The sequence below is a fragment of the Gadus chalcogrammus genome, chromosome 3, assembly GCF_026213295.1.
Source record: "Gadus chalcogrammus isolate NIFS_2021 chromosome 3, NIFS_Gcha_1.0, whole genome shotgun sequence".
Classification (NCBI taxonomy): Eukaryota; Metazoa; Chordata; class Actinopteri; order Gadiformes; family Gadidae; genus Gadus; species Gadus chalcogrammus.
Genome location: NC_079414.1, coordinates 18130638 through 18154979, shown reverse-complemented (window position 1 = coordinate 18154979; position 24342 = coordinate 18130638). Strand labels below are relative to the sequence as shown.

The 24342-nt window shown below is 43.4% G+C and overlaps 2 protein-coding genes across 2 annotated transcripts; both read right to left on the bottom strand.

Moving 5' to 3' along the window:
* Positions 1–894: 894 nt before the first annotated feature.
* cpe (carboxypeptidase E) lies at positions 895–16775 on the bottom strand. Its single transcript, XM_056586391.1, has 9 exons — positions 16400–16775; positions 9723–9919; positions 9050–9217; positions 6142–6259; positions 5134–5316; positions 4570–4709; positions 3964–4063; positions 2821–2939; positions 895–2350 (listed from the first exon to the last, which is right to left on the bottom strand). The coding sequence occupies exons 1-9, from the start codon at positions 16638–16640 to the stop codon at positions 2252–2254; spliced, it is 1365 nt and encodes a 454-aa protein (XP_056442366.1). The 5' UTR covers positions 16641–16775; the 3' UTR covers positions 895–2251.
* An 822-nt stretch (positions 16776–17597) lies between these two features.
* Positions 17598–24110, bottom strand: msmo1 (methylsterol monooxygenase 1). The gene is made up of 6 exons (XM_056586392.1): positions 24044–24110; positions 22409–22693; positions 21829–21977; positions 21160–21286; positions 20516–20670; positions 17598–18647 (listed from the first exon to the last, which is right to left on the bottom strand). The coding sequence occupies exons 2-6, from the start codon at positions 22661–22663 to the stop codon at positions 18455–18457; spliced, it is 879 nt and encodes a 292-aa protein (XP_056442367.1). The 5' UTR covers positions 22664–22693; positions 24044–24110; the 3' UTR covers positions 17598–18454.
* Positions 24111–24342: the final 232 nt, after the last annotated feature.

Sequence of the window (24342 nt, the reverse complement as noted above, 5' to 3'; positions counted from 1 at the left end):
GCAGCTATGGGGTTATTTTAAAAACGCAAAATATTGTCTTACTATGCATGATATAGTTTACAAAAATGTGTGAACAATGCCATTTGGCAATTTAAATTACCCTGGACTCCTTGTTTGTTTAATCCGTTCAGTGTCTCCTGTTCAACTATTCCTGGGTTATGGAGCAGAGAGATCGATGGCATCGATGAGGTTATGCTAATAGAAGATGCTAATAGGGCCAGTATGAGTAATAGGCCAGGGAACCATTGATCTGCAGAGTTAGCAGCTAATGCTAAAACAGCTGATTCAACCGCATAGTTGGGGTAAAAGTGCCACTCTTGCTGTCTGTGTATTTGTGTCTGGAAAAATGTAGTTATATTATAGATTTTGTACCTTTTTATGTACAAACTTTAATTAACAATAATTTACAGCGAGGCCCGGAGATAATTGTCTCAGACGGAATGGCGAGACACTGGCTGAAATCTTGAGCGTCACCAAATACATTTTTACCTTTGTCATACCAACTTGAAAAAGTCTTTCTAAAGGCTTCAGAGAGATAGAGAGAATTTTAGTATGTTGCATGGATATTAGACTGTTTAGTCTAATATCCATGCAACGTAATTTAATTGGCTAAGCACAATGCTTTATATTGGTTCAACAAATTCCATGACTTTAGTGTGAGTGTTAAATAATCACGCTGGGCTCAAATGTAACTGAAGTTTTCAGTTTACACCATATATAAAGCTGTCGCCAGTCTAACTCATAAGTGCCTTTCCTAATTGTGGCCTCATTTAAAAGGTGTGGCCAAACGCATGCAACTGCAGCTGAGTACTCCGATTGGCATGAGGCGTGTTCGTAATGATGCATGAAGAATGGGTTCATTATAATAAAATATACTTCAAAGCGCTGGTGGACAGCATAAAGACGGGTTTTTATTGGTTATCTTAAATATTTCCTCTTTTACATTTCTAACTGTTTATATACCTATACATTCATCAAAATCCTCTGTGCTTATCCATATTGTCCATATCCCGAGAACCCTCAGTCCAGATCATTTGTGGTGTTGACTCCCCAACATTATTCAATAATCCCCTATGTGTCTACAGTTTTCCTTGTACAGTGCAAAACAAAGGAGTCGTTTTGGAGGGAAGTTTTGCCACTAAGCAGGTTCATTATAGCTGATAGGCCTTCTTTTGGTAATTATTTAAGCTTAAAAAAACAAACATGTAGATATACCTAATCCATAAATACAGTGTATATATATATATATATCTATATATCTATATATATATATATATATATATATATATATATTATAATAACTCATGTTACCACTTAAATCAAAGCTGTTTTGCATTCAATGAAAAATAACAAACACACACAATCCTCGACACCAAGCAGGTACATGACAATTAAGCTCTTCGTTTGTTAACAGTGATTTTATAATGAGTTGTAACCTCACTGACAATCTCAGTACCAGAGCTTAACATTTCCTTTACAAATCACTGGAGTACACAGGTATAAGAGCAAGATTATGAGGAAGAAAGAGAGATTCTTATGGTTCTGACTATTTTGGAATTGGGTATGTGTATTTGTGCTTGTGCAGGCGTGTGTGTGTGTGCATTTGCTCGTGTTTTCTTTTTTTGTGTGTGCCTGGCCATGTGTGTGTGTGTGTGGGCGTGTAAAGCTTGGAATAATGAAACCTTTAGGAAAAAACATCAATTATTGGACAGCGGTGGTTGAGCCAACTCTGTCTGTTACATCCATACTTATATTAGTCCCCAGCAAAATAAAGAGTGAAGGGTGTTGTTGGGAACACCTTGAGAACACATCATGTACCATGAATCACACAATTAATTAACAATGTACTCGCCCGCACAAAGCCCCCCCCTTCAGGAAACTTCCTCCCATGTCCGTCAGTGTTTGAATGCTTGTGTTTTCCTGTTTACCGGTTCTTGTTTGCGTGAGTCACTGTGTGTGCTGGAGTGCGTGTCTGTGGAGTAACACGCTTGTGCATGAACTTATGCGTGCGTGCGTGTAAGTGTGCGTGTGCGTGTCGGTAGGACATCCGTCGCATCTACGGCGAGAGTGTGCGAGGCAAAGTTTTTACGACAAAACAATTATAAATTCAACCAAAAAATAACGATTTGAAAAGAGAACCGAATGAACCAAAACGATCCAAGACAATATTTTCTTTACAGTGGGGGGGCACATGTAATGTTTTAAATATATCACATTGATTTATGAATGGTCCCAGATCTGGTGGTGGTGTTTAGAAGTTCAGCGTCTCGGACATCATCTTCCACCAGTCCATCAGCTCCTCCTTCTCCTCCTCCTTCCTCTCCACCAGGGACTCAAGCTCAAAGTCCACCTGGAAGAGAGGGACAGTGGGGGAGAGAGGGAGGTAGAGAGATACATGGAGGGACAGAGGGAGGGACAGAGAGAGAGAGAGAGAGAGAGAGAGAGAGAGAGAGAGAGAGAGAGAGAGAGAGAGAGAGAGAGAGAGAGAGAGAGAGAGAGAGAGAGAGAAAGGAAATTTGATGAAGACATAAAATGGTTGACCTCAATCCTAGACAGGAAATTTAGCATTTCAATACTATTGATTAGCTTTTGGTTTTTTTAATGGATTGGTAAAATATACATATTATTGTATCTCGATAAAGTTCTTTGGCACATATTTCATTGCTCTGATTGGTTGTCGTTTTATCCAATGGTTTCCAAAGGCACTTTAGTCGGCACCTTTTATTTTTAAATCATGGGAGCGGTTCCAGATGAATAATCGGGTTCACTGTCCCCTTAATGTACCTCAGCGAATTGTTGCTGCATATGTCTGAGTCTTACCCTGGTGGCTGGGCTGAAGGCGACGGCCACCTTCTTGATGACGGTCAGGTAGCCAGGAGCAGAGGCTGCTACCTTGTAGTTCCCGGGGGCCAGCAGACGCCAGTAGTCTCCGTCGTTAGCTGGAAATCACACGCCACACCGTCAGCAGAGCATTCAGAAACAGTAAGGCTCCATACGACTACCATGGGTCAACAATTAGATTTAGTTTAAAGCATTGCGTCCATGCAATCTGAACAGTGGTTAGAATGGAAAGGTTTGTGTTGGATGGTCTCATTATAAGGTGTTGTATTCTCAACTGAAATGTTATGTGTGGGAACCACAATGTCTGCAGTCTACCTGAAGGCCTCCAAGCTCTCTGTCTGCTTCTTAATGATATATCTGAATTCACTAGATAGCTATAATAAATAGGTTTGCCTCTATTGTAAGACTTTGGATATCCACTAGATGGCACTAAAACCTCTAGCAATTGTATCATTGTAAGCATATAGTGTATACTTTATTTGCCACTGTGACTGTGATTGAGTGTGACAATTACCAAATCAATTTGACCTTTGTCATACCAACCTGAAAAAGTCTTTCTAAATGCTTCAGAGAGATGGAGAGAATTTTGTCTTAAGAAGACAATGTTTTTATAGACTGTTTAGTCTAATATCCATGCAACATAATTTAATTGGCTAAGCACAATGCTTTATATTGGTTCAACAAATTCCATGACTTTAGTGTGAGTGTTAAATAATCACGCTGGCGTTATGTTCCTTTCAAATGTAACTGAAGTTTTCAGTTTACACAATATATAAAGCTGTCGCCAGTCGAACTGATAAGTGCCTTTCCTAATTGTGGCCTCATTTAAAAAGTGTGGCCAAACGCATGCAACTGCAGCAGAGTACTCCGATTGGCATGAGGCGTGTTCGTTATGATGCATGAAGGATGGGTCCATTATAATAAAATATACTTCAAAGCGCTGGTGGACAGCATAAAGACATTTTTTTTGACATAGAGTCATTTTTATTGGTTATCTTAAATATTTCCTCTTTCACATTTCTAACTGTTTATATACATTCATCAAAATCCTCTGTGCCACTGTGATTCCCCTATCTACCTTGACCCTGGTAGTAGAGGCGGTCCAATAGGAGAGGGGTTTACCTGTGGTGAGGTCATGGTTAATGCCTTCCACGGAGATGGAGGCGTTGGAAATGGGGTTACCCTGGAGGTCCCGCACGAAGCCCTTTACTCCGCGGTGCACCTGCACGCACACGCACACACACACACACACAAACACACAGACACGCACGCACGCACACACACACACACACACACACACACACACACACACACACACACACACACACACACAAACACATACACACACATACACACACACACACACACAGTCAAAATGACAGGTCGATCGAAAAAACGGTGGATCTGACCAGTTAAAGTTAAAACGCCTTAAGGCCTAAGGCCTGTCAGTCGAAACTTTTTCCTTTTTAAATCCTCCCTCAGGGTAAAACGTCATGGATGTTACATCGTCCTGCAGGTTCCCAATGGTTTGATTATTATATCCCGTTTTATGTTCGGGAAAAGATAAGTGTTCAATATTTCCCTAATTTCTCTCGTTGTATCGGTGTGCCCTCTTATGGACAATGTGCAAATATAGATATTCAAATATGGTTAACATTTTTGGCCCACTCTGTCAGCCGTAATATCTATGTACAAATACTCATATATGTTGTAGTTTAAATGAGCTACCTGTTCAATATAGCTGACCAGCGAGTTGCGGTTCTGTTCCCAGTAGGTCTTGAGCGCGTCCTCGCTGGGGAACTTATCACAGCTGAGCTCTAGAGTGATCTCAAAGCAGTTGCTGCTCAGGTAGTTGAAATCCTGCATGCCTGGAGCAAGAGCAACACAGAACCATGAAGGGTCAGTCGGTGGCACAGGATGACGAGATGAGTACAACATAGTGAGGAAGACCAATCTACTTCTGTGAAAGACAGGCGTTTGAGAACCACATGTCTCTCTCATGTCTCTCCCTCTTATATGCTGATTTTTGTTCAACTGACTCGCGCCATAAATAATTGATGGGGCATTTTTAAAGTTAAACATCATTGAATAGGTTTCGAACTACAGAAGAGCTTCTTTATAGCCATGGTTTGCATATTAGGACCATTTGCCTCAGGATTTGTAGCTCAATCAGGGTCACTAAAGGTTTGCATTATAAAATGGAATCCCGGGCGGCTCCAACCAACCCTTGGCTCCACCCACCCATTGGCTCCTCCCACCCCTTGGCTCCGCCCACCCCTTGGCTCCACCTACCCCCAGGAACGCTGTACCAGGCCCCGCCGTTTGTGATGCCGTCGGTGAAGCTGGTGTCGTCGTCGGTCTTGCGGCAGGGTGCGCGGTGGGGGTCCGACATGACCGGGTTGTACATAGAGTAGGCCCGGGCCAGGGACTTGAACACCACATCGTCAGGGCTGGCACTGTACTCATGGGCAGAGTCTTAAAGGGTGGGGGGGGGGGGGGAGCAGAGCAGGCAGATGGATAAGGAGACGGCATTGTCTGAATTGATCAGTATGGGTGGAAGTTACACAACACACTAGCTTCTGTTGAAGCTGGGAATACACACAAGCACAACAACAACATGTGTTTCTGTTGGTTCATAAGCGGTGGAAAGCCTATTACAGGGAGTGTTCTCTCTACTTCCAGGATACATCGAGGGGAGGGAAAACAGGGAGCCAAACCAATTTATGTGGAGGGATATTGAGTGGTAGACCACATGAGTGTATCCATGTGTGTGGGTGTGGGTGTGCATGAGCATGTGAGCATATGTGCGCCTGAGTGTGTGAGCATATGTGCGCCTGTGCGAACAAGTGAGTGTGTTTTTTGTGTGTTTTTTGTGAGAGAGAGAGAGAGAGAGAGAGAGAGAGAGAGAGAGAGAGAACGGGACAGAGAGTGTTTTTGTGTCTGTGTGTGTGTTTGTTTGTGTGTTTGTGTCTGTGTTTGTGTGTGTGTGTGCATGTGGTTGTGTGTGTGAGAGAGCATAATTGTGTGTGTGTGCTTTTGTGCATGTACTTGCAAGTGTGTATGTTTGTGTGTGTGTGTGTGTGTGTGTGTGTGTGTGTGTGTGTGTGTGTGTGTGTGTGTGTGTGTGTGTGTGTGTGTGTGTGTGTGAGTGTGTGTGTGTTTGTGTGTGTGTGTGTGTGTGTGTGTGTGTGTGTGTGTGTGTGTGTGTGTGTGTGTGTTTCTGTGTGTGTGAGAGAGCATCATTGTGTGTGAGTGTAGGAGTGTCCTTGCGTGCATGTGCATGTGTGAGTGTGTGGTTACCGGTGCGGGTCTCGTCGTAGGGGTAGTTGGCCACCACGTCTCCCCCATGCAGGTTAGCTGACAGAACGAAGGGGATGTCCATGATCCAGTGGATCACCGCCTTGGTCTCTGGAGCCAGCTGGAGGGTGAGCCTTAAGTTAGACAGCAAGCTATGGACGTTTTTCACATACGACGATTCACACTGTGTGAATTCTAAAACTTAGATCCACGGTGCTAATTCACGAAACACAGATACGCATCTCTAAGTTTTGTCTTGTAAAAATATATATATCCACGCACACTTTAAAAACATAATTTTAGGAGTTAACTTATCTATGTACGCATTTGTGGATCTCGTTGAGTTTTGTCCAATGTACCAGTACCCTAGCCTGGTTCTACCAGACTCTCGTACTTCACTTCATTTCATTTCATTTGTACAGAGAGTCTGGACCTAATCAATTGACAAACGTTAACTCACTTGAAGGCGGGTGTCTGTTGAAGTTTAAAATGATTGGATCTGCCCAGTGCCACTCTGGATCTGCCATAACCAATCGCGAACGTTTGGTTGTGACGTATGTCATGCGCCGGGAATCACGCGCAGGTTGTACACAAACCAAACACCTTGCGCGTCTGCACGAAAATGTCCGTCAACCACAGCTGCAGGTTTTGTTCGTCGAATTTAATTTATCAGGGAAAAATTGCACATTGTAAATCAACTACCGACCTACAACAACAACTCAAACTGGCGTACGACTTTATCGTCATTGTTCTCAGACACGCCCTCTGTTCGCTGATTGGTGGCCGCTGTGGCGGCACCAGAAAACCAAATTACATACAGCAGGTCCAGACCTAGTACTGAAGGGAAATTCAAATTGAGCGGAAGTACTTAGGCGGGCGGAGCCAGGCTACCAGTACCCCTGCTGCTGTGTAAAATAAAAGGTCTGTTCAATGTGAATAGCATACAGAATCAGTCAATACGCATTTCTAGATCTTGAAGGCTTTTGTGCATTGTAAACCACAGCTAAAATGTAAGTGCATTTTATTTAAGATTTTAAATAATATGCTGCTAGCAAAGTGAGAGCAGTGTAATATGTGAGAACCTATTGTCTTCCCAACTATTACTATATACAGTATATGATGGTAATTTATGTGATTTACGCCCTCTAGAGGTTGAATAATAACTTCCATAGTCCTGGGCCATCATATAAACCATTGTCCTGGGCCATCTTATTAAAATTTGTCCTGGGCCATCATGTGAAAGTTTTTCCTGGGTCATAATATAAATGTTTTGCCTTGGTAGTAGCTGCTGTAATAACTAGTCGATATCATAGAATATATGTTATAATTTGAAAGATCTAACCTCCCATTCAAACAAGTTTTATGCAGATCCCTTGGTTGTCATGGTTGACTCCTGCGCTCCACCCTCACTCTAAAGGAGGATTAGGATTTGGCTATCCAAACATTTTTATCTTCCTTCCCTTTTCCTAATGTGAGCATTGCTAACACGTTTGCCGTTCATTTGAGGCCAAAAGAAAGCTAATTGGTTGAGGGTAATCATATTCATCTGCACAGAGGTTCAGCCATTACTGCAGAGACACTTCATTCTGCAAGTAGTCTGTTATTGCATGTTATACAACGGGGGGCCTAAAATCCAGCAATCTGATTGGTTCCTAACTGTTGTATAATGAGCGTATACATAACTGCTATGACGCCCGATCATTTTATGAAAGTTTCCATATCACTCCGCGCCTGGAAGTAGAAACAGTTACAAAGTAAAACATATGTTGGATGATGGAGAGGGCGTAAATGTTGTTACTCCGGGAGTGAGCAAGGCGATGGAGAGACTAACGAAAGCTTAGGCACACGGTGAGTGAACTGCTCCATAGGATAAATTGCCGGCGAACCGCTCTAGCCGAGCCTTCTCTCGGAGGGACCCTAAAGTGTGTTGCATAGCGACCGTCGTGCATTTTGAAGGCAGCCAGGAGAGACTACTTTTTTGTATTCTTTAATAAAACGGCTACTTTGACTTTCTTGGTTTCTTTTTAAATGTAGTGTGTCTATGACTTTCGTTTTGCCATAATAGTAACCGTTGTATAAAAGCAATAGATCACTTCAGTCAGTTGTATGTGCTCATTATACCACTGTGAAGGGGGTCGCCGGCCCTCCGCTGCGTGTCGGGGCCGGACAACGCCCCTTAACAGTGGTATAATGAGCACATACCACAGCCTGTCGTGATCTATTGCTTAAATATAATATACAGCAGAGACTGCTACACACCAGTGGTGTCTTCTTATCATCGCCTACCATTGGACAATGCTCTTTGTGCACATCTAGATGGTGCACGATACAGCAATTTTAAATAAGTTATTGATAATGATAGTTAGGCATCGTTTTTTTCGGCCGATAAAATCATTGGGGGCATAACACAAAAGAGAGTAGAAAGTTCTGAAATTGAGTCTGGATATATTTTTACAATTGTGACAATTTATGTGATTCAACTCCTGTGGGTTACAAATAATAAAGTCTTCCAATAAAAACGTCCATTACAAGCCAGCTAGAGCTGAGCCCTACTTAAGTTATACAAGCCAGCTAGAGCTGAGCCCTACTTAAGCTATACAAGCCAGCTACAGTGGTGCAGCACTTAAGTTAGTCAACAAGCCAGCTACAGTGGAGCCTTACTTAGGTTTGTCATCAAGCACATAATTGACTTTTACAAGCTAGCTAAGAAAAACATATGGTGGTAGCCTGAAGACTTCACACATCTATGTAATTTTGTGTTTTTTTTGTGCATGCATGTGTATGTCGATGTGTATGTGCTTGCATGTGTATGTTTGTTAACGTTATGTGATTCATGAATGTGAATAAGCATGTGTTGGTGTCTGTGCATGCATGTGTGTGTGTGTGTGTGTGTATGTGTGTTGGCATCCACCTTGGTGTTCTCGTCCACAGCCTTCTTCATGTTCTGCAGCAGATGGTTGTTGGCTCCGCCCTCCCTCTCGTTGATGTAGATGATGCGGTCCAGGTCGGGGAAGTTACGGTTCAGGTCCACGCCCTGGGCGTTGCTGCGGCCTACAAACCAGTCCCTGATCTCTCCGGACTGAGGCGGAGCAGGAGAGAGAGAGTGGGCGATATAGGGAACAAGGTGAGGAGAGAGGAGAGGAGAGGAGAGGAGAAGGAGGGGGGAGAGGAGAGGAGGAGGAAAGAGTGAGGGAGAGAGAGGTGAGGGAGGGAGAGGAGGGAAGGGGAGTCGAGGTGTAGTGAGGAGAGGAGAGAGTGAGAGAGAGGAGAGGAAAGGAGAGGAGGGGATGGGTGGCAATTGGAGGAGAGGTGAGGAAAGATAAGAGGTGGGAAGGGGAAGAGGAGGAGAGGGGACGGCCTCACGTTTAGTGGAGCCGTGCATAAATTAATTGATAGTAATACAAGCTTGTAAACGTTGACACATCTTTCTTGCAGATAGTATTCCAAGATTGCAAACGTAATGCGATGACCTTGTTATACACAAATCTAGAAATTAAGCGGGGGGGGGAGGGGGGGTGAGGGAAATCTCATCCTCAGCTACGACGGTGTAACAAACACACACGGAGATCCCGTCTGGGGCGTACCTGCGAGGCGGCCTTCTCAAAGCCGTCAGGGTTCATGGAGGGCATGAGGTGGATGCGCGTGTTGTGGACCAGGTCGATGATGGTCTCGTTGTCCTGCTGGTACTGGTTGCACAGGTACTGGGCCAGGTAGATGATGAGCTCCCTGCCCACTGCCTCGTTGCCGTGCATGTTGCCGATGTACTTGAACTCAGGCTCACCTGGGATAAGAGAGAGGGAGAGAGGAGGGAATATTGTTATTTTTAATGATAAAACTTAAATGCAAAAGTGGTGCAGTTGTTAGATAAAAATAATGAGGTATAATGAGAGGCAGGGAGAAGTCAACAATGAGGTGCACCAAGCAGAGACAACGTATGCATGAAATCTGTTTTGAATGCAACTAATGATAGTAACATTTTATACAGTGCCTTTCTCACACTGAGTGAGGCCTTTTAAAGACAAACAAATAACAGACAAAATAAATGTACATACAATTACCATATGCAAACATACGTACACAGTTTTCAGACAAGGCAGTGGGCCTAGTAGTGTTTAGTAAAAACATGTTTTTGAACAAGCTTTGTTCAAAAAATGACACAATAAATATCAATAAGCTAACGCCAGCTTCTCCTGGATAAACACCTCGCACTCATAAAAAGACTGCTGTGTCATTGAAAACAATTCAAGGTCAGTGACGGTGGAGTGTGGTTATCCACGTAATCCAGAGGGCATAGACATTAGACACACAGAAACACAAAGACACAAACACATACACTCATTCTTACCACACGTCACTCACTGCTCCTTAACACCATGACTCAATGACTACAGGCTGAATCAATACGTGAGTGCTGAACCTTGACTTTTACAGGATTTACACATCAGTCATTTCGGTAAAGCTCAAGAGAAATGGGGTGACAAAGGGCACCAGTCAGAAAGCAAAAGTAGAGCCTGGTTTTGCTCTATCCTCAGTACTTGCCATTTGCTTTTCATCATTGAGTTGTATGCCTGAGACACAGGTGGCTAGTGAAAGTGCCCTAGGGGCTAAAATAACATGGGAGGGGGTTTATGAGCCCCCCCAAGGATCCATTTAGCCCCATCTATCTCAAGAATATCCAGGGCACCGTCCTGATTCCGTCAGACACTAAGTAACGGTAAACAAAGTGGACACGCTATGCAGGCAAACCAGGCTCTTCTTAATGAAACGCACTCTCCCCATATGTCGCACATGGTAATTAGCTGCTGTTTTCTTTCATTTCAACCCCCTCAACACACGCACATGCAAATACACATACACAGACACACACAAACATGCACACAGATATAAGCAAAATGCTCATCGACATATAACTGTGTTTGAATCTAAGCAAGGAATGAATCAATTAATAAATAGGAGGTGAGAGTGTGAATGTGTTTATATTGAAGACTTTCTGTATATTTTATATTAGAATGTACGTTTACCCGTACTTGCCACTGTAGCATGTTTACTAGTGTGGTTACAACTTTGTGTATGTTTGCAATTCATTCCTTAAACTCTTTGATCTATCTGTGAAGAAAGCACAACCCTGATGAGGGTGATTAAAACACACACACACACACACACACGCACGCACGCACGCACACACGCACGCACACACACACGCACACACACACACACACACAATAACAAACCACAGAGCCCAACTGCAGCTTTATATAGGGCGCTTTACGATGTGTGCTCCGGTCCATACAATGTGGTATGTCACGCAAACACACATCACACACCACCACACATCTGGAAGTGATTTAATGTTAAATGCTAGATTGTGGTCCCTTTCTCTGCTGCTACTAATGAGGCTAAGACTAAGATCAACCCTCACTGTTCTGAAGTCCATGAATAGCTTTAGCAGGCGGAGTGGGGACCCCGATGTTTGTCAGGGCCCTCAAACACTTACACATGTACTCACACACCCTCCCTTTTGCACATACGTTAATAATGTGTGAGTGCACGCAAACACACACACACACATGCAAACAAACAGATGCACATAAACACAAGCACACACATATGTGCACTAGACACATACCGTGCAGATTCATCAGGCAAACATATATATACCTTAGTTGCACACCGCATACAAGCCTGCACAAATACACACCAGCGCACACACACACACACACACACACACACACACACGCACACACACACACACACACACACACACACACACACACACACACACACTGGCTTTGAAGTAGCTTACTGAGCAAGTGACTTGTGATTCTAAAGTATTGTGCAGATGTTAGGCACCAGGAGAGCTCTCTGGTAGTCCTGAGTCCAGCATGTTTTATCTGCTTGTGGCCTCCTCCCTGCCTGGTTTCACCCTCATTCAGCAGATGGTAGAGATGGAGGATAACTAGTGGGCACACCACAACCTCACACAAATGTTTAACATATGCAGTAAGTAAAAGGCTTTGGTGTGTGTCTGTGCGTGTGTTTGTGCAGTGTGTATTGCCGGTCACTTTGAGTAAGGCAGAAAATAGTTTTGTATATGTTATTTGTGCATGCACACAACTCTAACCCTTATTCCAAAAATAATCAGCAAATACAAAAAGGTTTTTTGTCGACTGAAATTATACTTTTTTAAGGTAACATCAGTGTGGCTAGAGCTATTCAGCAAGACAGCTCCATCATCTTCTCTTGTTGAACTTATCTGTAGCCCTTATCTCATGATGTGGCCCTTTCCAGTATTTAACACCAAATATGTCATGAACACAGACGGATGATGTTAAAAGACAGAATAATGCGATAAAAGATAAAGGAAGATTTAAAAGCCAGATAAAATCCCAATCTCATCTGTTTACATTACCGTGCCTGTGACGTGTTCAGAGCCCTGAGTGTTCCTGTCATGACGTTGAGCGCATTAATTCACGGCTAATTGGTCAAACCTTTGTCCTCCCATCAATAGGGTTTCCTAGGTGACGCTGCCCACATGCTGCCCCACTGCAGCCTGTGACGATCCCAGGTGTTTAAGGAGACAGATTAACACAGGACCCATGTAAACAACTCTTACGCTGTCCTCCTCTCGCTCACTTTCTCTCCCTCGCTCTTTTCTTTCACGTAACTGAAACAACCATCTGTAGGACCACATAGACCTGCTCTAATCAGACACCTTTGTGCATGATGCATGACCGTTATCAAATTAGGCCTTCTGGTTATGAGAACACCAAAGGCCACATAAAAACACATTCTTTATTCCTTTTGTGCTGTAGTTCAAACGAAAAGGTAGGTGGCCTTGTACACATCTATATTTATGTGCATATTCATGCATTCAGACACATGTCAATGAGGGTTGTACCCTTTAGATAAGCAAAAGGTCAGAGAGAAAGGAATGCGTTCCATGGTTTTCAAAATGGTGGATGACGAAGGACGTGAAATGATGATGGAGATTGGCTGAACGCATGCCGAATAACCTAAGACTTCAAGTGTACCATTGAAAGTGAATGAGCAATAACAAAACAGAAGCAAATATGTGAAAGTGGGGTTGGTGGAGAGAAGGAGTGAAATAGTACAATGAGTCCCAGATGAGAGGCGCGAGGAGGTGGGGTGAGGAGAGAGTATGTGGGGGGAGGTGGAGAACGCAGGAGTTTGATGTATAATAAATGACCCCCGACTGGCTCCTCTCGTAACGTTCTATTTCTCTCTACTGCCCCTGACAATCTTCCTTCAAGTTTCTCCTTCATCAACCCTCCCCTCTCTCTGTCATCTTTTCTCTCTCTTCTCTTTCCTTCTTACTTGTTTCCAGCTACTCACTCATTTGTGTTTGCTTTCATTTATTTCAGTTAAAGAAGTATTATGTTATTTTGTATTATTTACACTTTGAGAATACAAACCATGTTTTTGAACAGTGAAAAACCCTTTGTTATGAATCCACCATATGTAGCATAAACTGATAGAATCGACCATTTTGAGAGGACTCAAGAGGGTTGTGGGACTGTAAAATCCTAAATCAACATAAATATCCTGTGTAACCTATTTTATGGCTCCCCCTTGATTACTAATTATTGTGTTAGAAAAAAACAAAAACCAACATCATAACTTCCCTTCCAATGTACCTAGGCTTCCAAAATGGAGGAGGTCATTGTGAGTTGGCGTCACGATGTACAAGCGCTATTACTGTGTCTGGCTTTGTCTGACTGGCTATGAAGGGCAGGATTGGCCTTCTCTCTCTCTCTCTCTCTCTCTCTCTCTCTCTCTCTCTCTCTCTCTCTCTCTCTCTCTCGCGCGCTTTTGTGTACATAACGGAACGGAAACCTTGCAAGAACAGATGAAATGTAAGATTAAAAAAAAAGTTACGAAACCACCAACATTTCAGTTCCCCTATTTTATCTGCATAAAGCGAATAGTGGAAACCCATATTGGCACCACACTACCAGTTGGTTGTCGGCTGATGCTGCGGATCCTTGGGTTATAGAGGAAAACAAACAGTCTTGATTGAAGAGCAAACAAGGCAAGGCTCGTGGCTGGTGATTTGCGTGGTGTGCACAGTGAAGCCAGGCGTCTCCCCCGTGGTCCCGGGGAGTGTCTGATTCCGTGGGGCGGGTGGGCGGGCGGGGGGACAGATGGCTGCTGCATACTGACAGATGCAACGGGCTCAGGATGCCCCAGCCTCCCCGCGCAGGCTGGCCAACCACAAGCGGACATTCAGCTCACTGCGCTAAGCTGATCTGTTGCCCCCGGCAACCGCTTATGTTGGATCCACCTCCAAAAGTGTCCGCACCTATTAAGCGGGTCACGTAAAACATTTTTTTTATATGATCATTTAAAAATAAGCTGACATCTTTAGCGCAGAGAGTGCCTTGACTGGACAGTGTTTTCATTCATGATTTTTTTAGGCTTTTTTTTTTTAATCCTGCTCTTTTTCCTCCCTTCCCATACAGTGTTGGTCTATGGTCTGCTCGCCACTGCCCCGGTTCTCCTCTCTAACAACTCCTACTGTTCTTCATCCTCCTGCCGTTTTTCAAATGAGCGAGTGATGGAGGTGAGGGATGGAGGGGAGGGGGGCTGGTGGAGCATTTATCGGGTGGGAGGGGGTGTTGCCCGTGGCAAAGGAGCTGAGGCGGTTTGGAAAGTCATCTGGTAGTAATAAGGGTTCCACGGCACTACCGTGACTCATGGCCGTGCACACACACCCGTGCGCCGGCCCAGCAGTCTATTACAGGCTTGTTTAGCATGAACACACGCAACCCGTGCCAGCTGTAATGACACTGCTCTCTCTCACACACACACACACACACACACACACACACACACACACACACACACACACACACACACACACACACACACACACACACACACACACACACACACACACACACACACACACACACACACACACACACACACACACAAACAAACACACAGACAAAATGCCGGGGCACATACGCAAAAAAATTAGACCAAATAATTAGTAAATCTGTTATCTAGGCGTTTCAAATGTCTGATTTAGAGATTGACGCAGTGAGTCACTTTCCTTCCTTCTGATAGACGAAGTTTGTTAGGAAAGGACTTCAATTCAGCATTTTTGTTCTTATGAATGTTCTACATTTATCTTAAATTATTTTCCGTGGTTCAATAAAATAACTAAAGTAATAAATCTAATATTAGATTTGTATGAAATCATTCAATCTAAAAATGCCAAGATAATCTTTTTCTAGAAGCTTTAATCGTATTTACATCATAATACATGACTAGCACATCGGATGTAGAAAAAATCTCCTCTCACGCCTTAACATCCCTTAAAAATCCCTAATTAAATAACAATTTGTATAGATGCGTGGATAATTTCAATTGCTGCTTTTGCTGTAAGAATCCCCATATATTTTAAAACATGGAGGGCTTACAAAACCTCTAAATATGCTGTCCCCACCCCTAGTTATATTGTCTGCCTGTATTGATACGCCTTTCAGATTCCATCTTTACTTGCAAATGTCCTTGGTACCTCAGAACAACCCCTCAAAGTCTCGGCATATCCCCAACAAACAGACAGCTCAATGACCTATGCTGTCAAATAGGACCAAAACATCCATTATAACCTGTTGGTGGCTGGAAGATTGCGACCCAATGTATAATGTATCATACTTGGTTTAATCAATGCTGAAGATGACAGGATAACCTGTTTGGGCACGACGGGGAAAAAACGCATTCACCCCGCACAACTCATTCAAAAATATATTCAGCTTGACCTTTTTTAACAGGCCTACATTATTGGTGATGGCAGGTCGTCTTGGAAGACAGACTTTTACAAAAAAAAAAAATTCAGTGGAGGTTTTTTTTGCAGCAGGTTCCATTTGGCTCGAGGGCGTGTGCTCAGCATCACGATACCATATGATCATACCGAGATGCTTATCATCCAGCAAAATGGCGGCTTTCCTAAAATTATTCACAAAAAAAAAGCTCTGAGGCACTAACTGTCTAAAACAACGGCTTGTTCTTATTCATTCAAACCAATATCGACACCTTTTCTCTGGTGTCATTAGACAACGCATTGGTAACTGTAGTTGAAATCCCCCACAGCCTATATTTGACTGTAGTCCTACCTGGTGTTAATTCATGATTCAAAATATTAATGAAAATGTATGGGTTAGGCCTAGACGAGATTTGATAGATAAATAAAGACAGGCCTAAACATTGGGCTAGGGTGATGCGTAAAACTGACCAGGCTCGTGCACCCCGGGGTTGTCAGATATCTCCAGCACCAGCAGCTCGCGGCCCTCGAAGCTCTCCCCGATGGTGTAGATGCGCGTGATGGACGGGCATTGGAGCCACACCGACACCAAGGCTTTGCCCAGCTCCTCATAACGGTGATACTCGTAGGAAATCTCCTGGTCGTCGGCGCCACGAACCACGGCCAACGCAGCCAAAGTCCCAAACAAAACTAACGAGGCGAATTGTTTCATCTTGCTCCGTCAAATCGTTTTTTTTGCACTGTAAGCGAGGTGATCGCGACTGGTTCCCAAGCCTTATCTCTTTTCCGCAGCACTCGCTTAGGATATAAATATCTCAGCGTCTACCTCGCTCGCTCTAGTGTCGTCTCTCTCTCTCTCTCTCTCTCTCTCTCTCTCTCTCTCTCTCTCTCTCTCTCTCTCTCTCTCTCTCTCTCTCTCTCTCTCTCTCTCTCTCTCTCTCTCTCTCTCTCTCTCTCTCTCTCTCTCTCTCTCTCTCTCTCTCTCTCTCTCTCTCTCTCTCTCTCTCTCTCTCTCTCTCTCTCTCTCTCTCTCTCTCTCTCTCTCTCTCTCTCTCTCTCTCTCTCTCTCTCTCGCTCTCTCGCTCTCCCTCTCTCTGTCTCTCTGTCTCTCTTTCCGTGATGCCTTTGTCGTACCTGAGCGCACGCGCCTCCCGCCCTCTCGTCTACTTGGGATTCGTCGTGCGTCGGATGCTCGGGTTGGAGGAGAGCTGCTTCAGGGGCGCGGCCACGGCTCAGGCAGGATCAAGATGCTGCTCGTGCAGAGTGCAACGCATTACGTCCGTTTCGTGTTAGTATGTATGTACTGTATGTTCACCGGGATTCCACATATGTAGGCCAATATACATTCACGTAAAATCTTACAAAAAAGGGGGGAAATATATATATTCCAAATAAAAAATAGAAACAGGCAAACAATTATTTTTGTTATAAAGGCCTGAACACCTTTAAAAAAAAGCCTCCACTTCTCACACCTACCGTTGGTATTCATCGGCCACGCGCTTATTATATTTTATAAATTATAATATGCCATGGTAGAGCAGGGTGTAGACAGAAATTAGACAATTGTTTTCAAAGCGACTTCCAAATGAGGCACACACAACAATCAAAATAATTCAATCTAAACTGGTAGCTAGTTGCAAGAATAATAATTTAGTAGCTAAATCGGATACAAGGTTAATATAGATTTGATTTCTTTATTTTATTATCAATGGTAGTCAAGTCATATTTACAGCTCAGAAATCCAGTTCATCGTTCTTCAGCAACAAAGTGCACAAGCCAGTGTTCAAAAACCTCACCCCTCTCTTCTGAGATCATATATGATCTCAGAAGAGAGGGTGAGGTTTTTGAAGGATTCGACAGATGAGATCGTACAAGAGCTAGGTAGACCAAATATACACATCATACATATATCATTTCGATTTTTTCAAATGATACAGCAAACCAAATCAATAAAAACAGTCAATGCTTGTTGTATTTTATTAAAGTGAGATAGGTGTAGCATCAATCTTTTGAGTGAGAAAAAGGCACAGCGACCCAGCTACATGTCGTCAACACCATAGACACAGCCGGACTCAGCAGAAGAATAGCACTTGTTCTGCATTTAAACCTGCACTATGTACATTTTCCCTGTAGCAGCCTCTAGTGGCCTTGAGTGGTAGCTCTGCTTCTCAGCTCCTCTGAAAATGTTGCCTTTTCTGAATGAAGTCAGAAAAGTCAAGTAATTTACTAAGTAAAGCAATGCAAATTATTGATTGCTTTAATTATTTATTCTGCCAGCATGTCTTCCAGCCAGGTAACCCCAGAATGTTTTTACATCACCTTATTAAAACCCCAAACCCAAACATCACGATTTAGAGAAAAATTCCCTGGATGGATTGACTGGTGTATGGAAAGTTCTAGTTCAGGTATTTTTGAATGGAGTAAAAACCTCCAGTAGAGAAGTTACAAAGTGCAGATTTAAACCAGCGCTAAATCGCGTTCCATGTGTGTCACTTCAGGGTCTCCTGAACACTGGGTTCAGGGGGTCTACTGTCCCTTCTTGATGTCGTCCTGTCTCAGCATGTGCTTGTTGAACTGGCTGTCAGTCTTCAGCAGCTTGTCCCACCAGGTGAAGGTGGAGGCGTAGTTCCCCACAAAGTTCATGTGGTGGAAGTCATGGAAGCGCGTGCCGGCGTAGAACGGGATCAGGTGGAGTGGGTTCATCGGGACATCGTAGCCGCTGAAAAAGAAAGATGTGTGTTGATCCTCTTGTAATCAGAATGTGAGTCCAATATGATGGTGAGGGTATGCTTATTTCTCTTCAAGGTGCTTTTAAGATTTAAGAGCTATCATATTTGGGTCATTTGTTAGAAATGGCTTAGCCATCCGTCAGCTATTAGTGAATGAAATGAGGTCTGAGAATATAATTTCAATCATTTGTTGGGGAAATCCATCCTGCCTGTCCTCTGGAAAACACTCTCATCCAGAAATCCAAGCATACAATCAAAATGGAAGAAACTATAAAAGTGAAAGTTTAAAAAACAACCATCCAACAAACCACCTCTGAGTCCATGCTATTGGGGTTTCAGAATGAATGGCTAACAGTGCGGGGAAACAAATTGGAGAAATGCTTTGGAAAATACCATCTGTTTATTCAGTTTCCTCCCTTGCTTGCTTGGAAGGCCTCTTATAGGCTTCCAACTTAAACAATAAATGACATATATATTAGGCTCGGGCCGCATCACAGTAAACCACGGTATGGAGAATTCCCAAAGTTATGATTCAATACCCTATAAATACAGACGCTCCTCTTTTTATTAAACTATTTTCCTACAACTTATGAATACATGTTCTATTATGTTGATATGTATTTTGGCCATGTTTTGCAGCAGGATATAGGCCTATGAATAAATAGTGCAGAAGAAAATCGTTGCCGTTTCATTGTTGTTGGTTAATTCTTCAACGGGTAGTGGGTGGCCGGGGTGTTAATTTAAATTAGAAATATATTTGATATTCAACCGATATTCACGCTCCGCATTACAGCGATCTGCCAGGGGTCACTAACGGCAGACACACAATGTCCCGTGTGGCTAGCTGTGTACACCTGGCCAGAAAACGGTCGGGCAGCAGCACTCCTCATTATGGGGCCATCGTTTGGTCAACATTCAACACAATAGGCAAATTACAAAGTACCCTGCCCTAAACAAAAGCCAACCTAAAACACAATTAACCTGGGTATTTCTCACATTTCAAAAGGTCCCCGGTGGATAAAAGTGTATCCCGCTGACAGAAAAATGACATTGGTGAAAACGATCAGACTTTAAAAAGTTCTTCTATCACCAGCAGCTCGGTTTTTAATTATTATAATTTTTTACAAAAACACTGTAATATACTTTAAACCCTTGTAAAAGTAAAAAAGGGGTCTTTGTCCTCTATGGTAGATAATTAAGGCCTTGTGGATGTATGCCTTAAGACTAACATTTCCTCAATTTAGTAGTTTTACCGCCATCTAGTGGCCAGTCCTGGGAGTAACCAACAGCTACCAAATACAGAAAGTAGCAACAGTTCAGTACTGCTGTAGTTGTTCTCCAATCTAGTTCTCCACCTATTTATTAATCAATGGATCACAATAACTGAATAGCGTAGTTGCATTGGCAGACTCTCCACTGCAAGGCCAGGCTGTACATGAATGATACCATTAGAACAGACCCAAAGGCCAGGCATAGGTTTCCCACACACTGCCCAATGTTTGTGTCCACTCCACACTGACGGTCTGCATACTCTTGTGTTCAAACACAGGAGAATTGATCGCTTATAGTCTGATTTGAATGGACTCCAGCAAAGGTTCACCGACCGTGGGTTGTAGATGGAGGGGGGGCTATGGTTTGTTTACCCGTGTTTTGAATCTCTCTTCAAATCGTGATTTGGAAAACAGTCGGGAGATCCCGATGCAAAGAGAGACGATGTCTAAACCGGCGGGAAGGGCTGTACGAAACATGAAACAACCGCTACGTGCGACCAGGCTGAGACGGTTGTGAGCGCTGTGTTGTGCCTTTGTTTGCAATAGATTCGGTTTCTTATCTCAGGTGTCGACCGGGCGTGTCTCACCTGTGCACGTCGATGGTCTCCAACAGGCGGCAGGCCACCCAGGCCCACAGCATGCTGACGTGGTTACAGAAGAGCATGATGCCGATGAAGAACCCGGAGCCCAGGATCAGGGTCTCAGCTGGGTGGGCGTACTCAGCCTGCATGCCGAACGGAGCCTGGGGGACGGACGCCACACACAGGGTCACATCCACGATGCAACACCACTGAACTTGCGTTGTAACCACCCTTTGTTTCATTGTGTTTGGTGTTTGTTTGTATGACTGCGGCTGCTCATGCATCTTACTGTGTGTCTGGTCATCAATTAAAGACAATGTGAACTTTGGTACACCATCGATTGCTTTGCCCTTTCAAAAGAATTACAACTATCCAAGGGAGTATGTGCATATCTGTGCATGGGAACTGTGCATATGGTTTGACACACAGTCTTGTCACGACTGTTGATCCTCAGTGTGTGTGTGTGTGTGTGTGTGTGTGTGTGTGTGTGTGTGTGTGTGTGTGTGTGTGTGTGTGTGTGTGTGTGTGTGTGTGTGTGTGTGTGTGTGTGTGTGTGTGTGTGTGTGTGTTTATGCGCCTGTCTGGGTGCGTGCATGTGTGCTTGTGCTTGTGCGTGTGTGTGCGTGTTTATCTGTGTCTGTGTTACTCACTGTGAACTCGTGGTGGACCTTGTGGATGTGCTTGTAGAGCTTGCGGTGGTGCAGCAGTCGGTGAAGGAAGTAGTGCCAAGTGTCCTCGACCACAGCACAACCCAAACACTGGGCTAGAAGGACGGGCCTAGAGAGAGAGAGAGAGAGAGAGAGAGAGAGCGAGAGAGCGAGAGAGCGAGAGAGAGAGAGAGAGAGAGAGAGAGAGAGAGAGAGAGAGAGAGAGAGAGAGAGAGAGAGAGCAGAGAGAGAGAGAGAGAGAGTTACACAGTCATGGTTATTAAAGCTCCTACTTCCCTAAAATAAAAAACATATTAAATAAAAAGATAGACCTGTTGGAACAGATAACCACAGCCAATTGTTTATAGCTAAATAAAAACATACGCTATCACAAATGTATGTTTAAACACAGCTTTGTACTGGGTTCAGCCAATGAGCTATGAGCTACCAATAAATTATTTAAATGGTTGCTACCTGAGCTCCACACAAAACCAGCCGACGAATTACTCACAGAGCACCAGCGGGCTATGGTACAACCTTGTCTGAATAAATGTAAATCTACAAAGGTAATGTTATTTAGTTCCTTTCCATCCTCACCATGAGATCCCTGCGTAGCATTTGAAGGCGTCTCTTAGCATAACATGTGGGGTGTGTGTGTGTGTGGCCGCTCACCAACGGGGCATGGCATCCCAGTGGTACGGGATGTTGAAGAATTCGGTGAAGTAGTACGTCCCACAGATCAGGGGCAGCTGGATGCAGAAGTGGTTGAAGAGAAGCATCTTGAAGCATCGCCACTGTTTCTCCCAAGTCTCTGGCTTGTCCTGGAGAATACACACACACACACACACACACACACACACACACACACACACACACACACACACACACACACACACACACACACACACACACACACACACACACACACACACACACACACACACACACACAGAATGGTTAGCATACTGGGTTATGACCCTTAACACTTGATATGGAAGGTATTTCATATTGGGCAGATCGAAATATTGATTTTACATTGTTATTCTTTTCTAATTATTATGACTGTCCTGTACTGCCGTGACAACCACATTTCCCATCTGGGATGATTATAAGCCTATCTCTAGTCATGATATCATCATATCATATCTTCATTTGAACAGACTTGTAGACAACAATATGCAGTCAAATGGGGGGGGGGGGTGAATATAAAAACAACATCTCAACACACACACACTCACACACACGCACACACCTGCTGGATCTTGTATCGCTGCATGAAGGGGAGGAACTGGAAGAGGAATCCGGGGAGGCAGAAGGAGAAGTAGATGAACTCGTGGACGAACAGGGAACCCCAGGTGGCGATCTGGAACTTGGTGTAGTTGTCCATCATGTAGGTCCAGGCGTGCTTCAGGGAGGGCTGGAAGGGGTTCTCCGGTAGCATGGCGTCCGCGTACTCCACCGCCATGTAGGCAGAGCCCAGGATGTTCACTGTGCCGTTAACCTCCATGTTGGATCACTTGTGTGGGTGGGGGTAGCCCTGCGGAGATGGGTGGTGTTTCAGTGTTCAGGTATGCACCCGCGTCAAAAATACATGAGCTAGCCGTTATGTTACAGGATGAAATGTATGGCCTCTATCTATGGCCTTGTTGACACCAGCGCTTTGAATCTTTCTTTAAACTCGAGATGAGTAGAAAGTCTTGTTTGCATGACTGTTTTTTTTATTAATGCAGCTGGTTTTATGTGAAGCAGTGAAAAAAGAATCAAGCAACATGTTTTGATTGATTTTTAATATCAATAAAAAAATAGTGATGCTCTCACTCTAGTTTTAAGTAAATATATCCATCCATGTCAGTACAACAACGTCTCATAAAGGTTAGCATGCATTACCTCCGAACATATTATTTGAAATGAAAAATGTATCAATGTTCGTTTATAAAGCAGTTGATACTTTGGTTTGATGTGAGATCGTGTCAGGGGTCCTTATCTCCTCCCGGCAGTCTATGTATTTTGATTATAATGTTCGGTATTTGACTTACTTATTTTTTTTACATCATAGAAACATTGTTAGGTTAAATCCCTCCAAGTTTGACATAGAAAAGCAGGTATAGGCCATGACACGATCCTGCAGACGATCTCACATCACCCCACATTGATATCAATACATTTTTTCCGAAGACATATTTTTGTAGAGACATTTTCTATGTGATGGATACATGGATATATGAATCTAGATTGAAAACAACATTATTTGTGTGAACTATAACCAGGGTAAATATTGATCGATAAAAAAAAGTTTTTTTTCACCTCTTCACATAATAGGCCAGCCAACGTTACATCCATTATCAAGCAGATGTTCACTTTTGACTATAATAAGGCTAAGCATCCCTGGACTCAATCTTCATTCTGCCGTTGTATTGCTGTATTTACAACGGTCGTGGTGGTTCATTCTCAAGGTCCTTACACATTATAAAGATGCTTGATGTTACTATTTTCTTTCAGTTCGTGAATCGTGTTTAATATAATGATCCTTGAACATCTTCCTTTTCGTTTTTATATTGCTAAAATACATCATTTATTGTTTCGTGCCTACTAATGCAATTAAATGGGGCCAAAGATATTACCTTCGTATGATCAACTTTTAAATGAAGATACGTTCTTAATGCAGCATTTGGTAATAAGTGAAAAGGTGTGAAGATTGCAGTTTTCGAAGGTAATGACAGCAAAAGCCCCGTTTGGTATTTGCATCATTCAGAACTAAATGGCGGGTGCTTGTCGGTGCTTTGCCGACCTGATGTTTTCATCGAATAATTCGACTCATTATAGCGTGCAAGTGGTTATCTAACACTTAACGAAGTTAATATCGTTCATTATAGAAAATTGTTCTTACCTTAGCGCCTCTCCTTCCGTCTACCTGATCTCGAGACGGCCGAACGAGTCAAGTACAGAAGCAGTCTAATCTCTGATTGGCGGAGAAAACAGGAGACTGACGTCAAGAGGCAGAATGTGGCCCTTACGCAATGTGATTGGCCAACGGAATGGACTGATGATAGTGAGAGGGAGAGTTTCTAGAGCAACGACCAATGAAAGCTTCGGACAGCTTTCATAACTTAGAAAAGGTTGTATAGAACACATGGCGTTAGGAATAAGGTGGTTCCTTGCATTGACTCATAGATGTAGGTGACACAC

Bases quoted from the DNA above. Each gene is read 5' to 3' on its own strand.
- cpe (XM_056586391.1), bottom strand. From the start codon at position 16,640: ATGAAACAATTCGCCTCGTTAGTTTTGTTTGGGACTTTGGCTGCGTTG. The intron at 9,218-9,722 runs GTACGCCCCAGA...GCTCCGCCTCAG, and splicing joins TTGAGAAGGCCGCCTCGCAG to TCCGGAGAGATCAGGGACTG. The intron at 6,260-9,049 runs GTGGATGCCAAC...CTCACCCTCCAG, and splicing joins CTGTGGACGAGAACACCAAG to CTGGCTCCAGAGACCAAGGC.
- msmo1 (XM_056586392.1), bottom strand. From the start codon at position 22,663: ATGGAGGTTAACGGCACAGTGAACATCCTGGGCTCTGCCTACATGGCG. The intron at 21,978-22,408 runs GTGTGTGCGTGT...TGTATTCTCCAG, and splicing joins AGCGATACAAGATCCAGCAG to GACAAGCCAGAGACTTGGGA. The intron at 18,648-20,515 runs GTGAGACACGCC...TTTCTTTTTCAG, and splicing joins GAGACCATCGACGTGCACAG to CGGCTACGATGTCCCGATGA.